We start from the raw sequence: 26,682 nt of genomic DNA, 5'->3' as shown, positions 1-26,682 counted from the left end.
CGCTCGGCGTAAACCGACGGCCACGGCGTTATTAGGGAATTGAACGTCAGGACGGAAAAGTGACTAAAATTATTGGAAAATCTTACTTTAACCTACCCCTTTAATTTTACTTATTTGAATTGCTTCACTATTTTTTATATGTCTGTTTACTTATCAATCCATTTTCTATGTAAAGTGAATTGATCATCCGCATGGGGCTCCGTAAAAGATATCTTAATAAAACATATTTTATGAAGGAAAAAATAATAATTCGACAACGGCAAAGGAAAACGTGAAACGCGTCTTGGTTGTTTCTGGCAATTTTAGAAACCTCGTGACCCTGCGAGGTCGTCTGATCGTTCTCCACGTCAGGAAATGTCGAGGTTACGCACGTTTCTGCCACAACCTTCTCTATTCTGTATCATGGTGCGTGGATAAAGTTTCGTGGGTTCCCCACCCACAACCCCAGTCCCGCCGAATACCACCGTTCCCACCCTCACTGTGTGTGTAAACACAGTCGTAATACTGGCAAATACAAATTACGCACAACAAAATACTACTTTGTTTTCCGGTACACAAACTCGTGGGAATGCTGTCAAATTGAGTCCGTGGGTTCTTAGCAACCGAGGGATTTCAAGTCTGGCGCACGCACACACACACACACACACACACACACACACACACACACACACACACACACACACATACACACACGCACACGCACACACACACACGGGGCTTTACAACGAGGAGAAGGTTGGATTTCACAACGCACCATTATCACATCGGGGGATGTGCGCACACGCCGCTGAGTCGGGCCGGAGGTATTACATGAAATCGTCGGGATTACACAGCTATAGCCCAAATTATCACCCCCATCCCCCAACCCAGTGGGGGCCTCCATCGCCTTCCCTGCCACCACCACCAACCCCCCCCACCCACCCACGATGCGACGGGCGCGTTTAAAGAGACACACGGTTCGCGTTTGTCACATGGAGCGGCACCGAGAGTCTCCCTCTTGCCAAGCCGAGCCGCGGTGCGCAACGCTGGACAGGACCGGACAGGACCTGACCAGGCTAGGGCGTGCGTCATAACCGGCCCTTCACGCTATTTCACGTCAGGCTTACTCTCCTAAAGTTACTTTTTCAAATTTCGCAAGTGACCCACGCACACGCGGCGATGGTTTAAATCACTCACTTTTTCGCGTCATGACCCAGAAGGGCCCTCGGAGCCACATAGCAACGCTGGATACAAAATGACGGCCGGTGCCGTTGCAGTCACGTTAAGTCCCCCCCCCCCACACACACACACAGACACACACACCCACCCCGCCCTCCCACGGTTCACCCATCTGCCTGTAACGCACGGACACGTTTATGACCACCGTAGTTAAGTCGTTGTTAATTTTACACAAACGGGTTGTTATGAAGATGAATGGCCAACGAGGAACGATCCACCCGGGAGCGGAGCCTGTAAGTGCGGGTGTCTATAAATGCGCGGGTGTGGGAGGGAGCGTGGGTGGAGTGGAGGGTGGAGGGGAAAAATTCAACACGACTTGATATTAGACACCGGAAATACGTTGAAAAGCCGGAAGTGCTCATATAAAATATTTGGCCAGGTATTTTTGATTCAATACCTGAACTCTTGGTTGGAAAGGACGCCAAGATGAAGAAGGTGTGGAGAGAATATATATATATATTTTTTTGAAAAAGTTTACTTTATTAACGTCATGTCTTCCCAAACGAATGAACTCACTAATACGCACGTAACCTTTTTTTTTTTCTAGAGGAATCCTTGGTGATAAAGACTCGTATCAGAAACCCCCGGTACCTTGTCGGGTCGCTCATCGTCAAACGTGGACTCCAGCACCCTCTAGCGGTCGCTTGTCGTCGGTGTCCAGTCGGCGGAGGCCCCGGTGAACTGCTGCAGCCTCCGCCGCCAGCGGGCCCGGAGCACCGAGCACGGGGATCCGAACGGCAGCCGGTAAAGATAGAGACCTCAGATCAAAACAGCAATGTTTGAAGAAAATAATTATCGTGGAATTTTATTTAAATCGAATTTATAAATTCCGACTGAGGAGGGAAAGTCTTTTTTTTTTTAAGAAGTGAAACGCGATCGAAAACCAAATGATTCAAGAAACCGGAATTCAACATTAAATCACATGTCATGCTTTATCTAACTGATTCTTTTTTTTTTCCTTTTTAAATTTCCCTTTTGTTTCAGATGTAGTCTGATGCATCCGGTCTATCGGCATCACATTACATAACCCCACATAATCCCCGTCGGTTAAACCTTGGGCTGAAAGTGATTTAAACCCCCACCACCACCACCTTTTTTCATCCGAAGACGTTTAACAGTTGGTAAAATATAAATTCACCACCGTTATCTTATTTTATTAATTTTCCTATCAAGGCCAAAACTAAAAATATGGAAAGGTCACCTTTATGATAATAATAATAATATTTCTACTATTAATAATAATAATGTTATTATTATTATTTGTAGTAGCAGTAGTAATCTTCTCGGACTTGTCATTCTGTCAGTAACGGCGACGTCGGTCATATTAAATATCACGCGGCTGATTGAGTCTATAATAACGTCAATCCAGCGGAATAATTCCCCGATCATTTGAGACCGGCGGCGGGAAATGAAGTCGGATCCGGTTAATCTCGGTCCGTAGAGGATCCCCCCCCCCCTCCCCACACACACACACACCCACCCATCCATCCATCCATCCCCACCATCGCCTCCACCTTTCGGAAGGCTGAGCAGGCCGCACCTCGGCGGAGCTTAGTGATAAATCATGTATTTTTAATGAATATCAATAGAAGAGACCCCCCCGTCTTTGCCACACACACACACACACACATACACACACCGACCCACACACCCACCCTTCCTGCTCCTTAGAGGAAAAAAAAGACAGGAGCGCGGCTATCTAATTAGATTAAGCGGCTGCAAAGGGGGCGGGCGGGGCGGATGGGGGTAGGAGAAGGTGGGGGGGACATGCCGACTAATGACGGCTGTATCGCGGCAGCCACTTTCTAATGGGCTCCGAAGCGCTGCCACGCCGCCAAACTGGGAGGCCCTTTCAAACCATTAACACCGAAGGGGGGAAATAACAAATCTAATGTGACATGACACCCTTCTGTTCCGGGCTGCCTCCATTACGAGCCGCCGCTGCGTCGCTCCGCGTCACGCGTCTCCACGACTGGTGCGTTCAATGCGCTGCGTAACCGGGGGACAAAGCGGAACTCTTCTGTATCGCAACTCACACTGCAATCAATCACCTTTGCTTCGTTTAAGAAAAACATAGTACTTTAAACTGTAAATAAAACGCAGAGTATTTAAACAAATATAATAACATTAAGTTTTCTTGGTGTAACATGGTCAGGATAAAGTTGGCTACATGGAGAAAGCTATAAATAGAATATTCAGGAGGAAGGTTAATCAAATGTGACAGTTTTTAACTTCCTAAACTTCTCATTTTTCTTTCTCTCTCTCTCTCTTTCTTTCCTTCGCTGATACATGTGTAGTATTTTAAGCATATTTGTTTATAGTGTATCATAATATTTGTGTCTACTATCATTCAGTCAGTCAAGCTTGAGTTGTGAAATATTTATGAAACCAATCCAGATGTGAGAAAAAAAAAAGATTTATTCATCTGCTCAAAACATGGCAAAAGGAGAACCAAATAATTTCCGAATTCTTGTTTGTCTTAATAATTCTCAAAAAGTTTGTATTGTGTTTAGTGGGTCAGTGCAAGAACATCCACATGGGAAGATTCAGATCTAAAAGTGGCATTTTATAATATTTCTTCTATTATTTGAATCAAATATGAAGTAGGAGAGAGAAGTGTTTAGTTTCATGTAATAGCAGTTGAAGCTGGAGTTTCCTAATTATCCAGCAGGGGGAGGCTGTGATGAAAAAATGAATAACACTCATACACTACTAATTTTTCCAAGTAAAATATTCAGTTCAGCTCCTAGTAGAGTAATATAGAGGGTAACAGCAGGTGAACTTTTTGTTATGAGCAGGTGTGTGCTTTCAAATGAGTGAACTTGTAGGCACATCGTACATACACATACAACACGCTTTGCGCTGAGGATTGCCAAAGTTAGTAAAATGTAAGGCATTCAGTTCCTAGGAGGATAAAAACTCCTCTACTCTATAAATAGATTAATTCTTAATAACAGCATTATGGATCACATAACTCTTATTCTGTTAGTACATAAATTTCATTTAAAAATATCCCTTGTTACTCATTATTCGAAATATACTTTTTATTAATTTAGGAAAATGATCAAATCATCAATAAAAATGGTTATTATTTTGTCTATTTAAGAAAATATATGCATTGCTCTTCATGGGAAATGGATTTGCTGTGCGTCCATGTGCTTGCATATACAGTGCATGCTTGTGCATGTCATAAACACTGTCCTGTGAAATCACCCAAACTTTTTTTTTTTTTGGTAAATAATTCAATTAAAAGCTACATTGCTTAGCAACATGTTGCAATCTTATCATGCAAAAAATAAAACAAATAAGAGGAATAATAATGATGCTTATCATGATTAAAACAGCAGAAACTGTATTTTTAAAACATATTTCCAAATGTGATACACATAATTGGAGGTTGACTACCAGTACAATTCAACATATATTATTTGAAATTTTCAACCATTCCTCTAATAAGGATACATTATTAAATATGGTTTTTATCAAAACATTTTCAGTTTCAAGTTCCAGATGAACTGTATCCAAGAAACAAATTGTGAATTGTGAGATAAGGGGTGAGTAATCCCTTTCCTTTGCAGTTAGTATAATGTTGGTCTTTATATCCAGCAGCATTTGACACACCTTTGAATTATTAAATCTTATTCAATGAAATTTACAGAGGCAAGTTATTCATAATGAAGAGCGTCACGGAGTGGGAGTTGTTGGAGGACATGGGTAGGGAGAAAAATATTGGAACTAATAATAATAATAATTGAATAATTTATCCTTTATTACTCACTCGTGGGGAAATTCTTTATCTGCAATTAAGACATCATGGATTAACCATGAGCGGTAGGCTGTCGTCCACCAGCACCAGGGGAGCAGTTAGGGGTTCAATGTCTTTCTCAACAATACTTCGACATGTTTGGTGCCATAGACGATAGCTCTACCTCCTGCGCCGCGCCACCCTTAAAAATAAGGATCGCTTTACGAATTTGCGCGTCGTCCTTGCGCAGGGGCCAGGTTAATCTTCTATTTAACATTCCAATTTCAGTCTGTGTGCTAGAGAACTAACACTAACACTCGAGAACTGATGTTTTTAGGTCATCAAGTAAGTACTTTGTTTCACTGACGCGTCCCCTCTTTCGGTGAAGGACAACACTCTGACTGAAATGATGCGATGAGGCTTTAAATCTTCACTGGATGTGACCAGTCAAATCTGGCTGGTGGAATCTTTATCATGTCATAGGTGGGAAAAATAGATTGCGTGGTAAATTATACTGAAGAAACTGCCATCACGGATTGGTTTGAATTAATGTGCTATACAGTGGTTATATGTATTTGATCATAACCAGAAATTCTTGAACATAATTGATTGATTGAGGGGAAAATGGTCTTAGTTACTGTGCCACAAGTAAAATAATTTCAAGTGCGATTAGACTAGATGATGTTAAAGAGCGCCATCGGACCAACAGGTGAACATTCATATGCAAAGCTGAGCTGGAAGGAACTGACTTTAAAATACAATAAAAATTTATATGCATTGTATATATACTGTGTATATATTGTGGAATATACATATATATTTACTCTCCCTTGCATTCTGTGACTGAGATAATTTGTGTGAAAGTGTTAAAATCAATATACTCTTGTTTGTATTGTAAAATGAATCTGCCATCAGTGAAAGGCAGTGTTACTCATAACACAAATAGAAAGAAAATAGAAAAAATTGATTTTTATATGAGAAGTGATTAAAAGTGATATTGATAGTGCCAGTTTGAACAACTCTGCCCATCAGAAAGAAGTAAATTTAAGTTGATTTTCTTTGTTCTGGCTTCTTGTCAGCTGCGTGTCATAACAGCTGGTGTCAAATGGGTCCAGATGAGCATTTGGATGATTCCAGAAGACATCTGGACTTTTGCCGATGTGATTTATTTATTTATTTTGTTCTTTTTCTTCTTCTGATTGATAACTCGATTAAAACAGCAGTCTCAAGTGCATAACTTTCTTTTTGTTTGAATATAAATTCAAACCTGAATCATTTTCGCCCCCTTATCCAACATTAATCAACTCCCAATGCCGGAATATGCATTTCCTGCAGAAAATGCAATATGAATGCTTTGAACTTAATTGAATTGCTGGGCCAGAGCTGAAAATGGTTCTAAGACAAAAGAAGGATGGGCGTCCGAATAGATTCAGTCTCAGAAAAATGTGCAGCAGAAGCAGAAATACTTAAATGGCAGTCATGTGGTGCGGCTGAAATATTCTGCTCGGTACAATAAAAACTTGGAGGCTGAAATAAATGTCGAAAGACAACAATTCATAATTATATATGAAATCTGCATCTATACCTATATGCTCTGTATATTTCTAGGTTGACAGACCGCATTATATAGAAGTTAAATTGTCTCAACCTATATAGTACTTTAATTGACTTGTTGTTTCAAAGCACTTTACACTGGATTACAGTACATGCATCCATTTTCTCTCTCTCTCTCTACCACACACACACACACACACACCAATGGCAGTAGAACTTTTAATGCAAGGTGCTGATCAAAACATCTGGGTAAACTGGGAGTTCAGTGTCTTGCCGAAGGACTCTTTGGCATGCAGGCAGGAGGAGTCGGGAATCTACTCACCAACCTTGTGATATGCAGGATACCTGCTCTACCAAGTAACTATCTCTATCTCTATAGTTAGACAGTCTAATAGATAGATAGATAGATAGATAGATAGATAGATAGATAGATAGATAGATAGATAGATAGATAGATAGATAGATAGATAGATAGATAGATAGATAGATAGAGATGGACAGCATAATAAATAAATAAGTTAATATTTCTATCAATATATTGATAGACAGTTTAATATATAAGTAAAAAGATCATCTCTATCTATAGACACTGTTATAAGTAAGTATCTATAGATCTCTATATCTTCCAAATCAATATCTGGACTGATAGACAGGGAAGTTTGTAAGTAAGTAGATATCGCTTTATCATCTATTTCTACCTACAGCCAGGCCCATAAATATTGGGACAGTGACACAAGTCTCATATTTTAATTATAATAATGGATTTGAAATTAAACGAACAAGATGTGCTTCAACTACAGACTTTCAGCTTTAATTTTAGGGTATTTACATCACACCCAGGTGAATAGAACATTCCAGCATCTTTTAAGGGACTAAAAGCAATAAGGAAAAACTAAAAATCATAAATCAAACTTTTTTAATACTTGTTTGCAAATCCTTTGAGTCAATCACAGTGAGAAGTCTGGAACTCATAGACATCACAAGACACCAGGTTTTATCCCTGGTAATGCTCTGCCAGGCCTCTAACTGCTACTGTCTTCAATCCCTGCTTGTTCTTGGGGTATTTTCCCTTCCGTGTTTTATCTTCAGCGAGTGAAATACACGCTCAGTCGGTATCAGGTCAGATAGCATTCCACTTCTTTGCTTTAAAAAATTATTTTGCTTTAGCGATATGCTTTGGGTCATTGTCCATCTGCACTGTGAAGAACCATCCAAGGACTTCTGAGGCATTTGGCTGAATATAAGCAGATAATATTGCCCTGAACACTTCATTCTGCAGCTTTACCCTCTGCTTTGCCAGCAGTCACATCGTCAATAAATCCAAGAGGACCAGTTCCAGTGGCAGTGTGCCCACCCCATGACACCACCACCACCATGTTTAACTGATGAGATGGTATGTTTAGAACATGATCGGTTCCTTTCCTTCCCCCGAACCCTTCTCTTCCCATCACCCTGGAACTGAAAAGGCGTTTTTACAGTTTTGCAAACTCTAACATGGTCTTCCTGTCTTTGAGCGTTACCAATGATTTATATCTTATGGTGAACCCTCTGTAGTCACTCTGGTGAAGTCTTAATTGTTGACTTTCACACACATACACCTACCTCCGTGAGTGTTCTTGATCTGGCCAACTCTAGTGAAAGAGTGTTTTTTCTCCAGGGAAAGAATTCTTTGGCTATCTACCTCAATTGTTTTCTATGGTCTTCTGGGTTTTGCTAAGCTCACCGGTGCATTCTTTCTATTTAAGACTGTTCCAAACAGTTGATTTGGCCACACTTTATGTTTTGCTACCTCTCTGATGGGTTTGTTTTGATTTTTTAGCCTAATGATGTCTTTTATTTATGATTTGTAGTTTTATTTATTACTTTTGGTCCCTTAAAAAGTGTGAGTGTAATTCCCACACCATACACCTGATTTGGATGTAAATACACACAAATTAAAGCTGAGAGTCTGCAGCTGAAGCAAATTTTGCTCGTTTAATTTCAAATTCATTGTGATGGTGTATAGAGGCAAAAGAGGAGAATTGTGTTGTTTTCCCAACATTTATGGATCTTACTGAATATCTATATCTATATCTATATCTATATCTATATCTATATCTATATCTATGTCCATAGAATTTTTAATTCCTCTTCCTTCAGCTGCAGGGAATCTTCAAATCTTTGCACTTGAGACCTTAAAACACTTTATAGCCTTGATTTTGACACTTTATAGTTTTATTTGTATTTCTTATTCTCCCCCCGTTTTTTTTAATTTTTTTTTACGTTTATACAATTTCCTACTATTATTTATTATTGTTAGGTTTTGCTTGAAACTCTGGCACAACAATTTCCTTCGAGATAAATAAAGTTGTTCTTATTCTTATTCTTATTCTTATTCTTATTCTTATTCTTATTCTTATTCTTATTCTTATTCTTATTCTTATTCTTATTCTTATTCTTATTCTTATTCTTATTCTTATTCTTATTCTTATTCTTATTCTTATTCTTATTCTTATTCTTATTCTTATATCTATATGCTAATATTGATCGTCCTCCTGGGATAGACAACGAGGCCTGGATGCGGATAGATGCTCAAACACACCGTTAAGGAGGCAAACTATCGTCAAATAAAGTATAAAAATAGCTTCCCCTATGACCGCCAAGATGAGCTGGTGTTTAAGAAGAATAAACCAACCTGCCCTCAATGTTGAGGGTAGGTTGGGCAATCTCAAGTATTATTATGTATTATGACCATTATCAGCTGCTCAAAACTCACAGCGCCCTCACATACAGATATGATATTTTCGACAATAATCCCAACCACAATTCCTTACACCATCTGAAGCAGCCTGCTAGTAGCCTTACCTCACCATCTTCATTTCTTATCAGTGAACTAATATGTTGTATAATTCTGGTCTCCTCTAATCCCCAAATAAATATTTGAAAGGATGTTTTCGCATCCTAAAACCAAGAGCCATGTCAAAATCAAGCTTTTATTTACTTTTCTATTTCAGTATGCATCCACTTTGCACTTGCATTTTGTAAGTGGGCTAAAGAATTTCGGTTGAAGCACCCAGAACCTGTTACTATTCCTCAAACGGTGCACGTCTCTAGCCATTTGACAATGACTGGTTTTCTGAAGGGTGTGTGTCAGAAGTCAGCAAGTTGTAGACAAGAGAGAGCAGCTGTTTTTGAAAATAAGCGAAAATTTCTTTCAAGCTACAAGCTAGATTTTGTTGAATTTCTATATAACACCCCAAATAATTGAAAAAAGGTGATTGCAGAGGTAGAGCCAGCTTTGGCAATAAAGGCAAATGCTGATCCCGTTTATTCAAATGAAAAAAAAAAAAGCCCAATTAACATGACTACAAATAACAATACCAAATAAGTATGCCCACCCTAACTCCCTCCTCCTCCTCCAGCTGTTCAGTACCTGCTTGCTCTCTGTGGGGGGAGGGGCAAATGTATAGATTGTATTTATAATTTATCACTATTATTTTTATCATTAATTCACTTATTAACAGGATTTTTATGTTGGGTTAGGGTATTTACATTGAGTTGAATTTCAGATTTTTTAGTAATTAGTTGAAATTTGTTAAGCATATACATTTGGTGATGTGTGTGTGTGTGTGTGCGTGTGTGTGTGTGTGAGGGGGGGGCAGAAGGATATTGAAAGTAGCTCAATGGTTTCCCCTGCAATGACAGCTGGTGTCTTTTCTTCACATAGCCTCTCCCCCTCCTCTTTCATATGGACTCAATTTTTGTTGCACAATCAAACACGATGGGTCTGCAATCAAATACTGATTATGTGGCAGAGCACTGCAATCAAATGCAGGATTTATTGCAAGTAAAATAAACTTGTGATTAAAAATGTATAATTTTGAAGTGGAACCAAATTCATGTTTTTTTTTTTTTCATTTGGAAAAATTATGTTGGCCAAGGTTTTTTTCCAAAGTGTTGAAGTGAGTCTCATAAGTGGGGTGAAACATGTCCCTGTGAGTGACAACTTGGCTTGGGACATTTACAAATGTTTTGGTCTCTCATTTGTATCTATTCTAATCAAGTTTGTTTTGTAAGCAATGAAACATCTGTATCTGGTTTTACTATCAAATTCTCTCCTGTAGGTATTGTAAATATATTCGGCCTGATTGCAATATATATAAAATAACCAGCTCTATAATTCAAATCATCTGTCTTTCCTGCCCCTTTTCAAACAGGATTTACTAAATGTGTCTCAGGGTTTTGCTTATTGAAATTAAAGCAATTATATAAATTATGTATTTGTCTGATAATGTGATACTCTCTGTTATTTCTAATGAAAAAAGGGCTTAAAATGTGGTCCACTGCAGGTGAGAAAATAAATCTGTTCTATGCCTGCTCTGATACATTACACACTCACAGACATACATTTAACATTTAATACATAATTTTACAAGCAATTCATTGTTTTTTTTTCATTTCTAATTTTTTCACTAATTATTTTTCCCCAAACCTTTGGTCAAAGACTGACTTGCTTGAAATCCTTAAAAAAACACATGTAGTTATCACATTGCACCACAAGGTGATACTAAACAGCTAAAAATATTCCTGTGGAAATCTTGAGCTTCTTTTGAAGGAAGTTTTTTTTTTCTTTATTTGCCTTGGGTTAGTATTATTTTTGCATTTTTGGCACAGTTTTTATCATGAATTTTCCCACCAATCATCCATCCAAAGCTGTGTTCACTTTTTGTTTTCTCTCCCCTGGACACAATAAAGCTGTATTTATTTCAAAAATTGACACAGCATTGGTTTTAAATATTACTAGAAAGAGTGTAAACAGTCAATACACATTTTGAGGATACTTTTCAGTGCAAGTAAAAATTGAAGTGAAATTGATATATCAAATAACTGATATATCAATGAAATGGCTTATGTTATAAAGACTGAATACAACAACATGTTCAAAGCAACTTGACGGCAGGTCCAGAATTATTGAATACAGGCTGATATGATAAATATAGTAGTATTGAGTGATGAATCCACTAACTTCAGTCATTCTTTCGACAGAAAAAAATAAACTCCATTCATCTTGCCAAACATCGAGCTTGTGGCTCATCCTGGTTCAGCGTTACTTCAGTGCTAAAAATACACTTTCTCCTCATGTAAAATTGCAGATCTTGAAATGGGGCTTGGTTTTTAGTGTTAGATCTGTAAGGTGCACTGGTTTCACAGCTCCAGTCTTGTAAGATGTGTCTAAATGATTGTACATACTGTATACAATATACCTTTGTGTGTGTGTGTGTTTATGTGTGTGTGTGTGTTTGAAATAATCCACAATAGCAGCAGCAACAACTAAAATAACGATTTATATTTATATTTATATTTATATTTATATTTATATTTATATTTATATTTATATTTATATTTATATTTATATTTATATTTATATTTATATTTATATTTATATTTATATTCATATTTATATTTATTAACACTACTACTACTAATGCTTTTACTATTACTACTACAGCTAATAATAATGATAATAATAATAATAATGATACTACCTTCTTTTCCTTTCGGCAGCAACACAGCAAATCAACATCTTCCATCTAAACCTATTTTCTGTATTCTCTCATACCAACTGACTTCATGTCCTTTTTTACTATCTATATTGTGCATAATAGTAATAATATAATAATGATGATAATAATCACAATGAATAATTAGTATTCTATTTATGTTAGATAAGATGCAGTTTACTGCATACAGTCCATAGAAAGAATGAGATCTTCCTTCATGTTATCCCCAGTCTGACCACTCGGTGACAGCAGAAGCTTAGATGGACAAATATTTGAGTGCAGTACACGTCCTAAATAAACATGTCAGGTGTTATTTGACCGCAAATATAGTGAGGCAGGTTTATTTTTACCATTATGTAATATTAATATTAATTACCTTTTTTGTCTAGTATTTGCTCATCTGCACCCCATTTCCTGTGCTCTGATAAATCTGGATTCAAGACACAGCAGGAGCCTGAGAAATATTTCTTTTTTGGGCACTTGAAGGTAAAAACCCTGCCCGCTGTCTTTGAACCCAAAAATAGTGATAGTGATAGTGATCTTTCAAACTGTGCGCATGTGTACTTTTATCAACATTTCAGCAGCATATTTATGTTCATATAGTCCAGCTCACTTCAACACATGAAATAAAAAAAACTGTTACAAAAAGTTACATGCAACTACTTTTGAGAGATTGAGTTAGTAATGGACTGATAATCTTCCCGTCTGACCTAATTCAACCCCAGGAGTTGATCCAAAGTAGGGTCTCCTCAAATTCATCACCAGTTATTCATGTTTTCCTGGATAAAGATAACTTCTGAACATGCTTTTAGTTTTGTAGCTTTAATGTATTGAATTGGTACGCTTCGGCAATAGGCTTTCCAAGAATTGTGACAGTGGAAACTTATTAATATTAACTCTAAAGTTATAAAACAACATTAAACCTGACAAATACCAAAAGCAAGTAAGGTTAGATGGAGAAGGTTGATTTGCTGTGGCAATCCCTGAAGGGAAAAGTCAAAGGGAGATGAAGATTCTTAATCCTGTCATACTTCCATCTGGGTACTGGATATCAGTCATACCTACCCAGGTACTTTCAATCCGATATGGCCATTATTCACTGGATGCCTGCTGGGACGCACATAGAATAAATGGTTCCATCCATCCATCCATCCATCCATCCATCCATCCATCCATCCATCCATCCATCCATCCATCCATCCATCCATCCATCCATCCATCCATCCATCCATCCATCCATCCATCCATCCATCCATCCATCCATCCATCCATCTTCTGGATGCTGAGGCAGCAGCCTAAGCTGAGAGACCCAGGATTCCCTCTCTCAGGCCACTTCATCCTGGTTTTCCAGGGGAATCTTGAGGCATTCCCAGGCCAGCCAAACGACACAGTGTTGTCTTGGTTCTTCCTTCCTATGTGGTGTGGTGCTCCAGGCGACAACCCTGTTTTTTTTTTTTTGCTAAATTTAATGTTGATCTGTGATATTTTGAAAACTAGTCAAAAATACACCTCTGGATTAATCCATCTGGTCAGCGTGTCTTAAAATTTCTCCCAAATATATCTTTTACACTATTGTGAAATGTGCTTCACAATGACAATTAAAAAAACAAGACCATTCCCTTTTAAAAATAAATAAATAAATAAAATAAAATAAAGGAGCCATGATCTTCTTCCACATAGTCTTTTTATTTGTAAATAATAAAAATGAACTCTTGAATATAAAACATACACATCAGTAGAGCCACATCTGTTATACAAACAAGAACTGTTGCAGTGAATACTTCCTCTTTCGTCTGGGGTCGTGGTTTGGGAGTGGGGAGCCATGGGCTGTAAACAATCAGTATTCCTGGAGTAATACTGACAAAGGAAAGGGCAGCTGGCCAAACTGCCAGGGTTTCAACAGAAACATCTGCAAAATATGTCTGCAAAACCAGATGTCTCATTGGCTTTAGAAGTCCAGTCTAAACCAATAGTAATAACCGGGTTGGGGGGGTTAAGAAAAAGAAATTAATGCTCAATTGTTTCTGCATTTTATTTTCTGAGGGAAAAAAAATAAAGGCCTAGTATTGCCCCCTTGTGGCCTGGTGCCGCTCAGCGGCTCAAGCACATTGACAGGATGCAGATTCTCCTCAACAAGACCAGGAATGTTTGTGTGTCAGCAATGTTTTCATTTGTTCATAACTTAAATTCAAGCCGATCATCCTGATTTTGTATGTACAAAGTGTGCATGTGTGTGTGACAGGTGTACAGTCAGATACACTCCTTTTATATTCATATATCTATATCTTTATATTTTCTGTCAAACTCATAATGTTACTTCATATACATTTAGCTGTTATGCGCACATTCTCTATCTTTCTGTGTCTCTGCCCCGTGGGGTCAAACTACACTTTAGACACCTACGTCCTTAGTAGTACCGGGGGGCTCGAGGGTCCTCAGCACTACACAACAGCACTGTTGTTCAAAGGGTCCAAAGAAAAAATAACAAACAGAAAAAGACTATTTTTTCTTCTTTTTTTTTTTTTTTTTGTGGAGACTTCCTAATATGGATATTAGACCCAGAGTGGTAGGCGTGGCCTCGGTGGTGCTGATCCTCCCCCGCGTGTCCGCTCATGTTCAGGGGGTCGGGGGATGGCTTGGCTTTTTCTCGGTTTTGTATTCATATTCAGTACGAGCAAACTGTACAAGAACATGCAACATACAAGCTGGCCTAAAAGTATGTGGAACTAACACACATAGTCTTTTTTTCTGGTTTTTGTGTTTGTTTTTTTTTTTTTTGAGAATTGTTTGATCGTCTTGTCTTTTACAAAAAAAAAAAAAAAAAAAAAGAAAAAAGGAAGTGAACGGAACAGAAACGAAACAAATGGAACAAAAGAAACGTGCATGCAGCTTGGGGTCAGGGCAGAGCATCCCCGAGTCATGCTGCTCCCTCCTTCAGGGGGAGTTTGAGGGGTAAAGGAGGTGGTGGGGCGTCGGGCAAAGGGTGTTCGGGCGAATGCGTCCAGACTTTGGCATGGCATCGCCCGAAAACCAAACATACACATACACAGAGGGAGTTTGCACCATTTGGTGCCTTTCTGAACTCTAGGCAAAACAAAGACAGAAAATAATATCTCAAATGAAAACTAAAAAGCAAATACCAAATTTGGCCTCTATTTTTCTTTTCTCTTTCTTAAGCCAGATCATTTTCACCTCTGACTCAAGCTATTCTTGTGCTTGCTTTCGTGTCACTTTTACAAGGCTGAGAAAATGCACGTGTCTGTCCAACGTTGCTTTCTTTTAAGAGGTTACATCCCAAACTGCTGCCCCTTGTGTATGTTTACATCATTACCAGGGTATCGCTCATAGAAACAACAGCCGACCTGGTGTAATGGTACAGCTGCGTGACGCCGCGACAGTTTGCTACTTCATCTGCTAACTCCTACACAACGTTCAGACCACTCATCCCTGTGGCCTCGCAATTAGCTCTTCTCTGATTGGCTGGAAGGCTACTGGCTGGATAACTGAGATCCACCCTGATTTTTGGGGGAGGGGGCCTGGTTGGGGGGTGTTGCACCAGAAAAGAAATAAGGTAATGATGAACATGGACAGAGACCTGCATCTCAGAAGAAAAGCAAAAAAGCTTTGCAAAAAAAGCAGATCAAGGAGGAAGAAGAGGGAAGGTGTGAGACGTGATTGTCAGACTCCAGCTAAGCTTTGATTGGCTAGTTCTGTCTCTCCCTCTCTCTTATTCTCTCTCTCTCTCATTCCCTGTCTCTCTGCCTGGCTTTTTTATTGGGTGGCTGAGGCCTTCTTGCTGTTGTTCTCGTACGCCCTCTGCTCAGTTGTGGTCCAATAACTGTGGTCCATCGTTTTAAGGGGCGTTGTGGGGGAGGGTTTGCGGTCTTCATCCGGGCACTAGGACCGGATGCCCGGCGGTGGTCCTGAGCTGTCCAATGACGTCTGAGACGCCAGTCGCGTGAGCGGAGCTAGAGTAGGGTCCACCAATGAGGACGGCGGAAACAGTTTGTACCAGCCAATCACCGTGCTTGAGAGGTTCAGCTCCTCCAGTAAGATCTGTGCTACGCCCATAAAACATTTGTGGTCCAGTCGTCCATAGTCGCCCCACACTATCACCTGGGGGGGAAAGGAACACACAGTGGCTTCTCTGTTTAAAAACAAATGATGTGAAGGATTGTGGGTATGATAGTGATAGCCAGTCACCATCCAAGTTCAACTGAACAAAAAACCTCGGCCACTAGCCACATACCTTGACTAATCAATATTCAAGTCCCCAAAGTGGAGACAGATGAGACAGGTGCCAACGTAACTATCTGAGTGCTTTGATTTTTTTTTGTAAAATAGTCTAAATGTTCTGTTATCCTCTCCATATTTGCTCCACATGTTTCAATGTATATGTTCCACATGTTTCGATGGGAAATACCCCGTAAAGTCAGATTTCTGACTTGGAACATCAGAGAAGACTCACCAACCCCAACCTACCTGAAAGTTTGCTGATCTATCACCCTTTTTTTGCGATATGATCGGACATGCCTTTTCATTCATTCATAACCCATACCAATTATCCTGTAAATCAGGGTTGTGGAGGAATGAAGCATAGCCCAGCTGTCATTGGTCAAGAGGCAGAGTTCACTGTGGACAAGTCGCCAGTTGATGACAGGGCTACACACAGAGACCAACAACCACTCTCTCATTTATACGTCTGGGCATTTGAAGGTCTCTAATGAACCCATCCTGGGGTATGAATCTGGAGAAAACCCACATTAACGTGGGGAGAAGGCAAAACACATTCCACTGTTAAGAGTCAAGGACCTTCTTGCTATGAGATGGAAGGGGAAAGAATTGTGCAACCACGCCACCATAAATGTACGTCTTCTTCTTTTCCTTTCAGCTTGGCCCTTCAGGAGTCGTCACAGCGAATCAACCTTCTCCATCTAACCCTATTCTTTGTATCCCCCACTTTCACACCAACTAACTTCATATCATCTCTCACTATGTCCATAAATCTTCTCTTTGGTCTTCCTCTCGACCTCCTGTCTGGCAGCTCCAATTCCAGCATCTGTCTACCAATATATTCACCATCCCTCCTGCGTACATGACCGAAACAACTCAGTCTGGGTTCTCTGACCTTCTCTCCAAAACATCTAACATGTGCTGTCCCTCTGATGGACTCATTCCTGATCCTGCCCATCCTCGTCACTCTAAAAGAGAACCTCAACATCTTCATCTCTGCGACTGCCAGCTCTGCTTCCTGTCTTTTCTTCAATTTCGCAGTTTTTAAACCATACAGCATCACTGGTGTCACCACTGTCTTGTACATCTTTCCTTTCATTCTGGCTGATAGTCTTCTATCACATAGTACCCCGGACACTTTACTCCACCCATTCCAACCAGCTTGAACCCGCCATTAGTATATATATATTAATTCAATTTTCTCCAAATGTAATTAATCGAAAATTAAAAACCTTTGGAAAGTAGAAAAACACCAGCTGACCATCAAACATTGTCATTTCACCTTTCACCTTCAGGGCAGAGAGAAGAAAAGTACAAAAACCCACTTTATTTTTCGGACACATCATTTCATTCATGTGCAGAGAATCCATTATTGCATTTTGAAATAAAAATAGAGATGTTCCAAATATTTAGAAATCTCTGAAGACTTGTCATTCAGGGAATAACAGTGTACTTTGATTTTCATCCTATTTAGAACATTAATTTTTCTTATTGAATTTTTTTTTATTGTACTTGTTTAGTTCTGTAATTTTGTAGTTAGTTTAACTGAATCTTGTATATTGTAATGAACATAGTGTTGTTTTTGAGTCAATATAGTAAAGTATGAGATTAACTTGCTGTTCATTGAATAAAACAAAATTAACAAAATAAAGTACCTGTCTCCATCTAGTAGATGTGTTAAAATATATTTTTGTCACAATTATCAATCTCAGACCATTCTTATATTATTGAGATAATGTTGCATCGGTCATACATGACACTGAACGCCAAACCTAACCACTAATATGTTTTTAATTTGAGTACCAACTAATCGTTTGTCAGTTACACATTAAGAATATGCGGTTTACCTGAAGCACCTTGCCCTGGGGACTCTCTTCAAAGAGCAGATGCTGCTGGTAGAGGGGCTCCAGGGTCTTTCGTGCAATCTTAGTCTTCTTTTTGGCTTTGCAGGTTCCGTTATCCAGCAGGTACACCTTAACATATGGAGCTGTATATGGAGAACAAGGAAGTAGTGGAAGAGAGGTATGTGAAGTATTCATTTCCAGGAAATCCAAGAGCAAAAAATTCCAATGATGGAAGCAGGACACTTGATTGGTCAAGCCATGTGGCACCTCTTTTCTTTCCCCATACCTGACCACAAACATTTTCAACATACAGGGGTTCCTCGAGTTACATTGGAGATCCGTTCCAGACTGACGTAAGGTGATGCTTGATGCAAGTCGGAACAGCCATACCCATTATGTCACCTCCCTAACCTAAAGTACCCTAAATTAATCTGTATAGATAAAGAAAAAAGGCTAGACCATAGGAAAATGAAAGAGAGAGCTTAATTAGAGAAAAGAAAAATTAGCAAAATGAAACAAACATAGAAGTGCGAAAAATGTATACATGGACCCGAGAAACACTACCTCTCCCAATCAAATGCCTGTAACGATATTTAAAAGCTGCAAGTCGAGGAAGACAAAGGTTGAGGACCCCCTGTATTTCAGATTTTTACAGAGTCAAAGGGGACTACTCAAAGTATTATGGCTACGCTATCGAGACATGCTAACAATCTGTGCAGATCTCTGATTCTGACCAAGCTTGTACTGATTTAAGTCTTTGATGCCACTTGAACATAAATTTAACTAAAGTGAGGATCTAAAATACAATGTAAAATAACTTTCTTTTTTTGCTTTTTTGTTTACATTTGTTGTTTAATAATTAGGCTCAAAAAGTCAAGACATGATGACACAAAGTCAAAAAATAATTGAGAATCATGTCCTGTCATCCAGTGTTGTGACAGAGATAAAGCACCAATGCTTTTGCCCCAGTATGTTTCTTATGTTAATTCTATCCCCACTCTTCACAGAGAACATGAATGCATGCTTGTTACCTGGGAGGGATTTGGAGCCAGGTTTGGGAGTAAGGCCTCGTGCCCTGATCACCTCCACCTCCAGCTGGCCTTTCTTATCCATCAATGCAATCTGAACATCACCTATATGTCCAGGAAATTGAGGTTTGTCCATAAAAACAGTATTTGTCTAAAGAAGTAGGTATGCATCTTGTGGCATAATAATGATGAACTTTGAAAATACACTATTGCTTATTTATACTGAAAACAAATATGCATGTTATTTTAAATCAACTAGTGGGCCACTCACCCATGGCTGGTGTGGCTAGAGTTTGGCGGCCCACCAGCTGGCCCGGGCCTAAACCATCCAGGAAGTCACTGAACTGACTGTCCGCCCCAAGCCGCATCCCTGAGAAGATCAGACTGGCAAACAAACACACACGCACACACACACACACACACACACACACACACACACACACACACACACACACAAACACGCACACACACACACACACACACACACACAAAAGAACATGTTAAAATCATGGGCATACTGCAAACATATTGTATGTGACAATAAAAAAATGACACGCTATATTTGTAAATATAACACCCATCTTGGCCAGAAAATTAATCTTTTAATTGTCATCAATTCAATAAAAAAAAAAAGCCACAAAGCTAAAAGGAAACTAAATAAAGCCAAACTACTTCCCATTTAAAAGTGTTGTAATAAATTATTAACTGCTTAAAATTCCATGTAAATATGTAAATCAAAATGATAAAAATTGAAAAAAAAGAGAGAACAAGAAGTAATTCAAGTTTAGTTGCCAGGGCAGTGAGGCCCAGACCGCCTTCTTCCCTGACACATGGTCCAGCTCCTCTGGGGGAACCCCAAGGTGTTCCAAGACCAGTTTGAAGAAATAGTCTCTACAGCGTGTCTTGGGTCTTCCCTGTGGTTCCCCTCCCAGATGGAGATGGCTGGAATCCGAAATACCTCCTCCGGGAGGCGTCCAGGAGGCATTCTGATCAGATCCCCGGGCCACCTCATCTGACTCCTCTCAATGCAGAGGAGCAGTGGCTCTACTACCCCGAGCTCCTCCCAGTTGACCGACCTTCACACCCTATCTCTTAGGGAGAGTCCGGCCACTCTTTACATTTCATTACATTACAGTCATTTGGCAGACACTTTTATCCAAAGCGACTTACAAGAAATGCAATTCAGTCACCAAAGATCCAAAGTACCAGTAGTCGGAAGTCAGACGTGACCACTAAACCCAATAGCCATCTCAGAACCATGCACATACATACATTCATTTCATCCTTATTTATTTATTTATTTATTTATTTATTTATTTATCTATTACCTATTTATTTATTTGTTTATTTATTTGGTAGGAGGGTTGGGGGCTAACTCTGCGGAGGAAACTCATTCCAGCTGCTTGTATCCGCAATCTTATTCTTTCAGTCACTACCCACAGCTCAGGGTGGGAATGTAGATAGCCCGGTAAATTGAAAGCTTCACCTTTTGGCTCAGCTCCCTCTTCACCACGACAGACCGGTACAGAGTCCGCATCACTGCAGATGCCGCATCGAGCCGCCTGTCGATCTCTCACTCCATCCGACCCTCACCCGTGAACAAGACCCCAAGATACTTGAACTCCTCCACTTGGGGAAGGACCTGTTCCCCGACCCGGAGTGGGCATTCCATCCATTTCCAGTTTAGCACCTTCGGATTTGGAGCTGCCGATCCTCATCCCGGCTGCTTCACACTCGGCTGTGAACTGCTCCAGTGAGAGTGGGAGATCATGGCCCGATGAAGCCAACAGAACCACATCATCTGCAAGAAGCAGAGACTGGATCCTGTGGCCACCAAACTGGGTCCCCTCGATGCCCTGGCTGCACCTAAAAATTCCCTCCATAAAAGTTATGAACAGAATCAGTGACAAAAGGCAGCCCTGGCGGAGTTCAACCCTCTACGGAAACGAGTCCAAGTTACAACTGGCAATGTGGACCAAGATCCGATACCGATCATACAGGGACCGAACAGCCCATATGACAGGGTTTGGTTCCCAATACTCCCAGAGCAACCCCCATTGGATTGCCCACAGGATGCGGTCAAATGCCCTCTCCAGAACCACAAAACACATGTAGACTGGTTGGGCAAACTCCCATGCCCCCTTGAGGACCCTGCTGAGGGTATAGAGCTGGTCCACATTTCCCCGGCCAGGACAAAAACCACGCTGCTCCTCCAGGATCCGAGGTTCAATGACCCAGCGGACCCTCTTCTCCAGCACTGCTGAATAGACCTTACCAGGGAGGCTGAGGAATGTGATCTCCCTTTAGTTGGAGCACACCTGCCAATCCCCCTTTTCAAAAAGGTGGATCATCACCCAGGTCTGACAAGCATCCTACCCACCATCGGAGCCGGCTCACCAATGGTGATCAGTTGACAGCACCGCCCCTCTCTTCACTCGAGTGTCCAGAACACGTGCCCGCAAGTCCGACATACGACTACAAGGTTGCTCAATCAAGTGTGGCCTAAGGTGTGTGGGTGCCAAGTGCACATATGGACACCTTATGAACATGGTGTTTGTTATGGACAATCCGTGACGAGTCCGATAACAAAAAAAACTCGGGTTTAGATTGGGGGGCATTCCTCCCAATCACGCCATTCCAAGTTGAACTGTCGTTGCTCACATGAGCATTGAAGTCTCCCAGTAGAACAAGCGAGTCCGTCCCCAGTAAGACTGCCCTCTAGCAGCCCCTCTCGGGACCTCAAGAAGGGTGGTTAAACTGAACTGTTGTAGGGTGCATAGCCACAAACAACAGTCAGAACCCGTCCCCCCACCTGAAGGTGGAGGGAGGCTACTCTCTCGTCCTCCCACGTGCAGGGAGGAACGGGAGATAATCAATATGCCCACACCTGCCCAGCACCTCTCATCGGGGGCAACTCCAGAATAAAAAAGAGACCAGCCCCTCTTAAGAGGCCTGTTTCCAGACTCCACACTGTACGTTGAGGTGAGTCCAAATACATCTAGTTGGAATCTCGCAGCCTCGCGCACCAGCTCAGGCTTCATCCCTAGCAGAGAGGTGACATTCAATGTCCCAAGAGCCAGCCTCTGCAGCCGAGGGTCAGACCCCCAAGGTCCCCCATTCAGGACACTGCCCGGCTCATACTGCACCCGACCCCCTTTGGCCCTTTTTGTGGGTGGTGAGGAGAAGGGGGACCCATGTTGATCTTCGGGCCGTGGCCAGCTGAGCCCCATGGTTGAAGGCCCAGCCACCAGGCGTGCGCCATCAAGTCTGGCCCCCAGGCCTGGCTCCAGGGACTTCCTGGTGACCTGCGTCTGGGCATGGGAAAACTAGGGACGTGCAAACCCTTTTTCTTCAGTGTCACTGTTTCTAGACCATACAGCATTGCTCGTCTCACCACTGTCTTGTACTGTACCTTTCATTCTGGCTGATAGTCTTCTATTGCAAAGTACCCCTGACAATTTTCTCCACCCATTCCAACCTGTGTGAACCTGTGTCTTTGTCTCTTTTCCACACTCTACGGTGCTCTGGCCTATTGACCCTAAGTACTTGAAATCCTCCAACTTCTTGATCTCCACTCCCTGTAGCCTCACTGTTCTACCCGGGTTCCTCTCATTCACAAAAATATATTCTGTCTTGCTCTTCATTCCTCTTGCTCCTCCTTCTGGTATTTTATTTCATTTGAATTATATATTAACTGTCACTTTTGAGCATTCCATTTATGTTGTGTCCTGTTCTGATTGTGGCATTGTATCGCCTGGTTGCTTCGTGTTGATTATCTGTTGTCCTGTCCGTGACATGTCTCTCTTGAAAATTTGACAATCTGTCTTGATGGGATAACACGTTTGAATAAAGATTAAATATTTACAATAAAATAAAATAAAATAAAATAAAATAAAATAAAAAATAGCGATTGATTAATAGATTGAATTGTTTCTGTATAGTTATAACACTATAACAAGTAGAGTTGAGTGTTTTGTTTTAAAGATTATACATTGGGCTATGACATGGCAGTATCATGTACTGAGTAGCTGATCATTTAGAATTCAGTTAAATGCAGCGTATCATCAAGCAGGGATAGTGGTGAAGTGGTTAAGATGCACAACCCTGTAATTTAGCCAGACTGTCTTCTTTTTCTTCTCCTTTCGGATTTTCCCTTCAGGGGTTGCCACAGCGAATCAACCTTCTCCATCTAACCCTATTCTTTGTATCCTCCTCTCTCACACCAACAACCTTTATATCCTCTGTCACTACGTTCATAAATCTTCTCTTTGGTCGTCCCCGAGACTTCCTGCCTGGCAGCTCCAATTCCTGACTGTCATTACATATAAATATTCTTGGCAAGAAAATATCAACTTTGTTCTTCATTAGGTTAAAGATTCACATATACAATTACAAATTATTATAATTTCAGTGTAAACCACTTGAACTTTACCACAATCCTAGCTGAAAAATAATCAACTGTTAAATCCACCATCCAGAGCTACTTACTTCCCCTCAGAGCTGTAGCTGTTCATGCTCCCATCAGTGGACTCTCTGCTGGCTTGTCGGTTCATGGATGACCCTCCTCGAGGGTACTCCACAGCCATCCCAGTCTCCTGGCTCCTCTGGATGCTGCTGCTGCCGGCCTTTCCAATCTTCTTCCCGGTCGATGCCTCTGTGGCACACATAGGAAGTTATGGTCAGCTACTGTCATTACCGTGAGTCCTTTCAACAAGGGTCTGCATCAGTTATCAGGCGTCTCATGTCAAAAAAATCCACAATGTACTATTTTGAATTCAATTGGAGCTGTGTTGCGCACAATCGAAAAAGATGTCTATGGAAGTTTTTGGATTTTTTTTTCAGAGAAATTTTCCACACTTATTTTTGACAAGCCTGATAATAATGAAGATTTTCAACACACAGGCCATCCCATGCATTTTACCGTGATCTCATCAAAAAGTCAACACAATGCGTGAGATTCATATCAGATTCTCAAATATGTAGCGTTATCTATCTAAAGTGATGAAGTCATCGCAGTGAGGTGTGATCAGCAGGATCTAATGTGGAAGGAAGTCATGCAGCGTACATCCAACCTTAAAGTTCAGCTCTTTCTATAAAAGCCTTCACAAGCTTTAGAGCCCGCATGAAAAGAGCTCTTACATCTTCAGATAAGAAGCCAGATTGGATGTTAACAAATTTAAAATATGCGGAATAACTTTTGCCGGCTCAACCCGGCTTCATCCAGAACTGAACCATATGATGGTGACGAAAGAGGGTGGAGTAAGGAAGCGTATTGGAGACAGAGGTCAGGAAGGCTTGGATATAAAAATTCTTTAATCTAAATACTCCCTAAATGTCTTCCCCTAATTTTACTCGCGCTCCACTGTACTTTACTTGCAGCTGAGTCTAACGAAGTGTATTGTGAAACCCACAATGCACTTTCATTGTAAAATAAGTCCTCCTCTTTGTACTGTACATCTCCCTGGCCATCTGTCTGTCTATTGCTTTACCTTTCTGTCTGTCCACCGCCTTACCCGCTGCCTCTGAAATAACACACACAACAACAACACAACCAATAAACAACAACAAAAACAGCAGCACTGGATAACACTGGTAAAATGTTAATGTGTGATTGCCGGCACTTTGCTTCAGGTGGTGGTAGTGTATGTGTGTGTGTGTGTGTGTGTTAAAATGTTGAAGCTGTGTTTAATACAGTGTAATCAGAGGTGGACTATTTTGGTGAAAGAAGCTGTTGAAAAAATGGCTTCAGCATCTGGCGTCAGTCACTGGAGAACTAAACGTTTGAATGTGTAACCTCGTCAGTATACTTTCTAATCTTATATAGCATTTGCATATAATAGTCTCAAAGTCAGTATGATTTCATCCAAATTCTAAGTGATGATTACTCCTCAGGTCCAAGTGGACAGTGTGCCAGCTGTACTGAAACAGAAGTGCAAACCTAGGGAAAGCATCTGCTCCATGTTCACTAAAGGGAATGCAGTTGATGCAGTCCTGTCATGTAACCTCGGTGAAATCTTAGTAGATCATTATATCTTTCTTTTAGTATGTCTTTACATGAAGATTTCTGTGATGTTCTCCCACCTGTCTGGCTGAGTTGTGAGGTACTCCGGCTGCGTCTGGAAGGCAGGATGGCGACAACACGTTGGCTGAGGCTTGATCTGCGCTTTTTCATCCCGCTACCCAGGCTCCCAAGCGCAGTATCTGATTGGCTGCCGTCGGCGTGCTCCATGCCATAGATCTCACCACTCATGCTGGTGCTCTTCATCATGTGGCGGCCCGTCGCACGCATGGCTCGGCTGATCATAATGTTTTATCATACACATTACATTTATTCAAAGACGAGAAAACAATTTTGGTCGTGCCTGTTTGTTTGTGTGCGTGTGTTTGTGTGTGTGTAAGTTTACCTGAAGCGTCCCCGTGGTCTCTCTGACTGGATGGACATGTAGCTGGTGCTACTGATGCGAGAGGCACTGCTGGTTCGAGAGATGGCTGACACATCACTGACATCACTGTCTGAGGACTTATGGGAAACGTTCTCACTGCTCGCCCTCTGGTCTTTATAGAGCTACAGTGAATGAACATCACATATGTGAGATATCACAAAAAAATGCGATGAGACTCAGGATACGGTAAACTGTGAACTACTGAGATTTTCACTGTCTCTTGGTGCATTGCTTTGGAAAATTTCATTATTATTTTTTTTTTAATCTGATCAATTCAGCATCACAAGGTTAATGTATGCATTAAAACCCACCTCCCGTTTATTCTTGAGGGCTCGGTCCAGGTCTTGTTGGCTGGACGTGTTGCCACCTGACACCCGGTTGGAATGAACCCTCATCTGGAGTTGGCGAACACGCTCCTCTGCTACCAGGGCTACACACACATACACACACACACACACACACACACACACACACACACACACACACACACACAAGCTTTGAATGGAAGAAACTCTTTTAACTCCTCCTTAAGTGGACACCATAATGTACACTTACCTTGGTCATTACCAAATTCATTTTCAATAGGTCAGTATTCTAAGTCACAGGAGGTTAGACATTCAGAGAGACAAGGTTTGTCACAGTTTCTTCTGGAAAATTTCAGAGGCCTTGAAAATGGAACCCTTGCAAGGAGTAACCATTTTTTCCCCCATCAAATTAACAAAACCCAAAGTGAATACAATAATAAATAATAATTCAGTACATGATGCATTTGTCTACTGAGACAGGAATTTGCATTTTTAAAGGAAATTGATGACCGTCAGGGTCCTTATCATTCCAGCTGCTGTTTGAGGAGATTTCAATGATCACTGAAGTTGCGGTGCTCTTTCTTATATTTAAATCCACTTTCTGCTGCATGGAGTCTCTTTGAAATGTATGTACCTTCCATGTTTTCTGTTGAAGTCCAATACAGCTTTTGGAGTATTATTTCGATACTCTTGTGCTGTATTTATGATCTTTTTCATGCTTTTAGTGTTTCATGTCTTTTTTTGCGTATGAAGCACATTCCACGCGAAATGT

General features: G+C 40.7%; 1 protein-coding gene and 1 non-coding gene across 10 annotated transcripts in view; both read right to left on the bottom strand.

Annotated features, from left to right (window-relative positions):
* Positions 1-5,168: 5,168 nt before the first annotated feature.
* Positions 5,169-5,274, bottom strand: LOC147236208 (U6 spliceosomal RNA). Its single transcript, XR_015109025.1, has one exon. It is a non-coding gene; the product is annotated as a U6 spliceosomal RNA (small nuclear RNA).
* Positions 5,275-13,722: 8,448 nt separating this feature from the next.
* The window catches only part of rims1a (regulating synaptic membrane exocytosis 1a), a 124,709-nt gene continuing 111,749 nt past the window's right edge, over positions 13,723-26,682 (bottom strand). For all 9 annotated transcript variants that reach the window (XM_086165134.1, XM_086165075.1, XM_086165099.1 and 6 more), the window contains 9 exons: positions 25,917-26,035; positions 25,567-25,727; positions 25,244-25,458; positions 24,652-24,684; positions 23,651-23,816; positions 19,434-19,546; positions 19,166-19,267; positions 18,138-18,277; positions 13,723-16,173 (listed from right to left, as the gene is read on the bottom strand). In XM_086165134.1, coding sequence (XP_086021260.1) covers positions 15,955-16,173; positions 18,138-18,277; positions 19,166-19,267; positions 19,434-19,546; positions 23,651-23,816; positions 24,652-24,684; positions 25,244-25,458; positions 25,567-25,727; positions 25,917-26,035 — 1,268 coding nt within the window. In that variant the 3' untranslated portion in view covers positions 13,723-15,954. The remainder of the gene's footprint in view (positions 16,174-18,137; positions 18,278-19,165; positions 19,268-19,433; positions 19,547-23,650; positions 23,817-24,651; positions 24,685-25,243; positions 25,459-25,566; positions 25,728-25,916; positions 26,036-26,682) is intronic.

The sequence above is a fragment of the Fistularia commersonii genome, chromosome 2, assembly GCF_037954325.1.
Source record: "Fistularia commersonii isolate RoL2024-O1a breed Wild chromosome 2, RoL_Fcom_v1.0, whole genome shotgun sequence".
NCBI lineage: Eukaryota > Metazoa > Chordata > Actinopteri > Syngnathiformes > Fistulariidae > Fistularia > Fistularia commersonii.
This window is presented reverse-complemented; position numbering and strand designations above follow the sequence as displayed.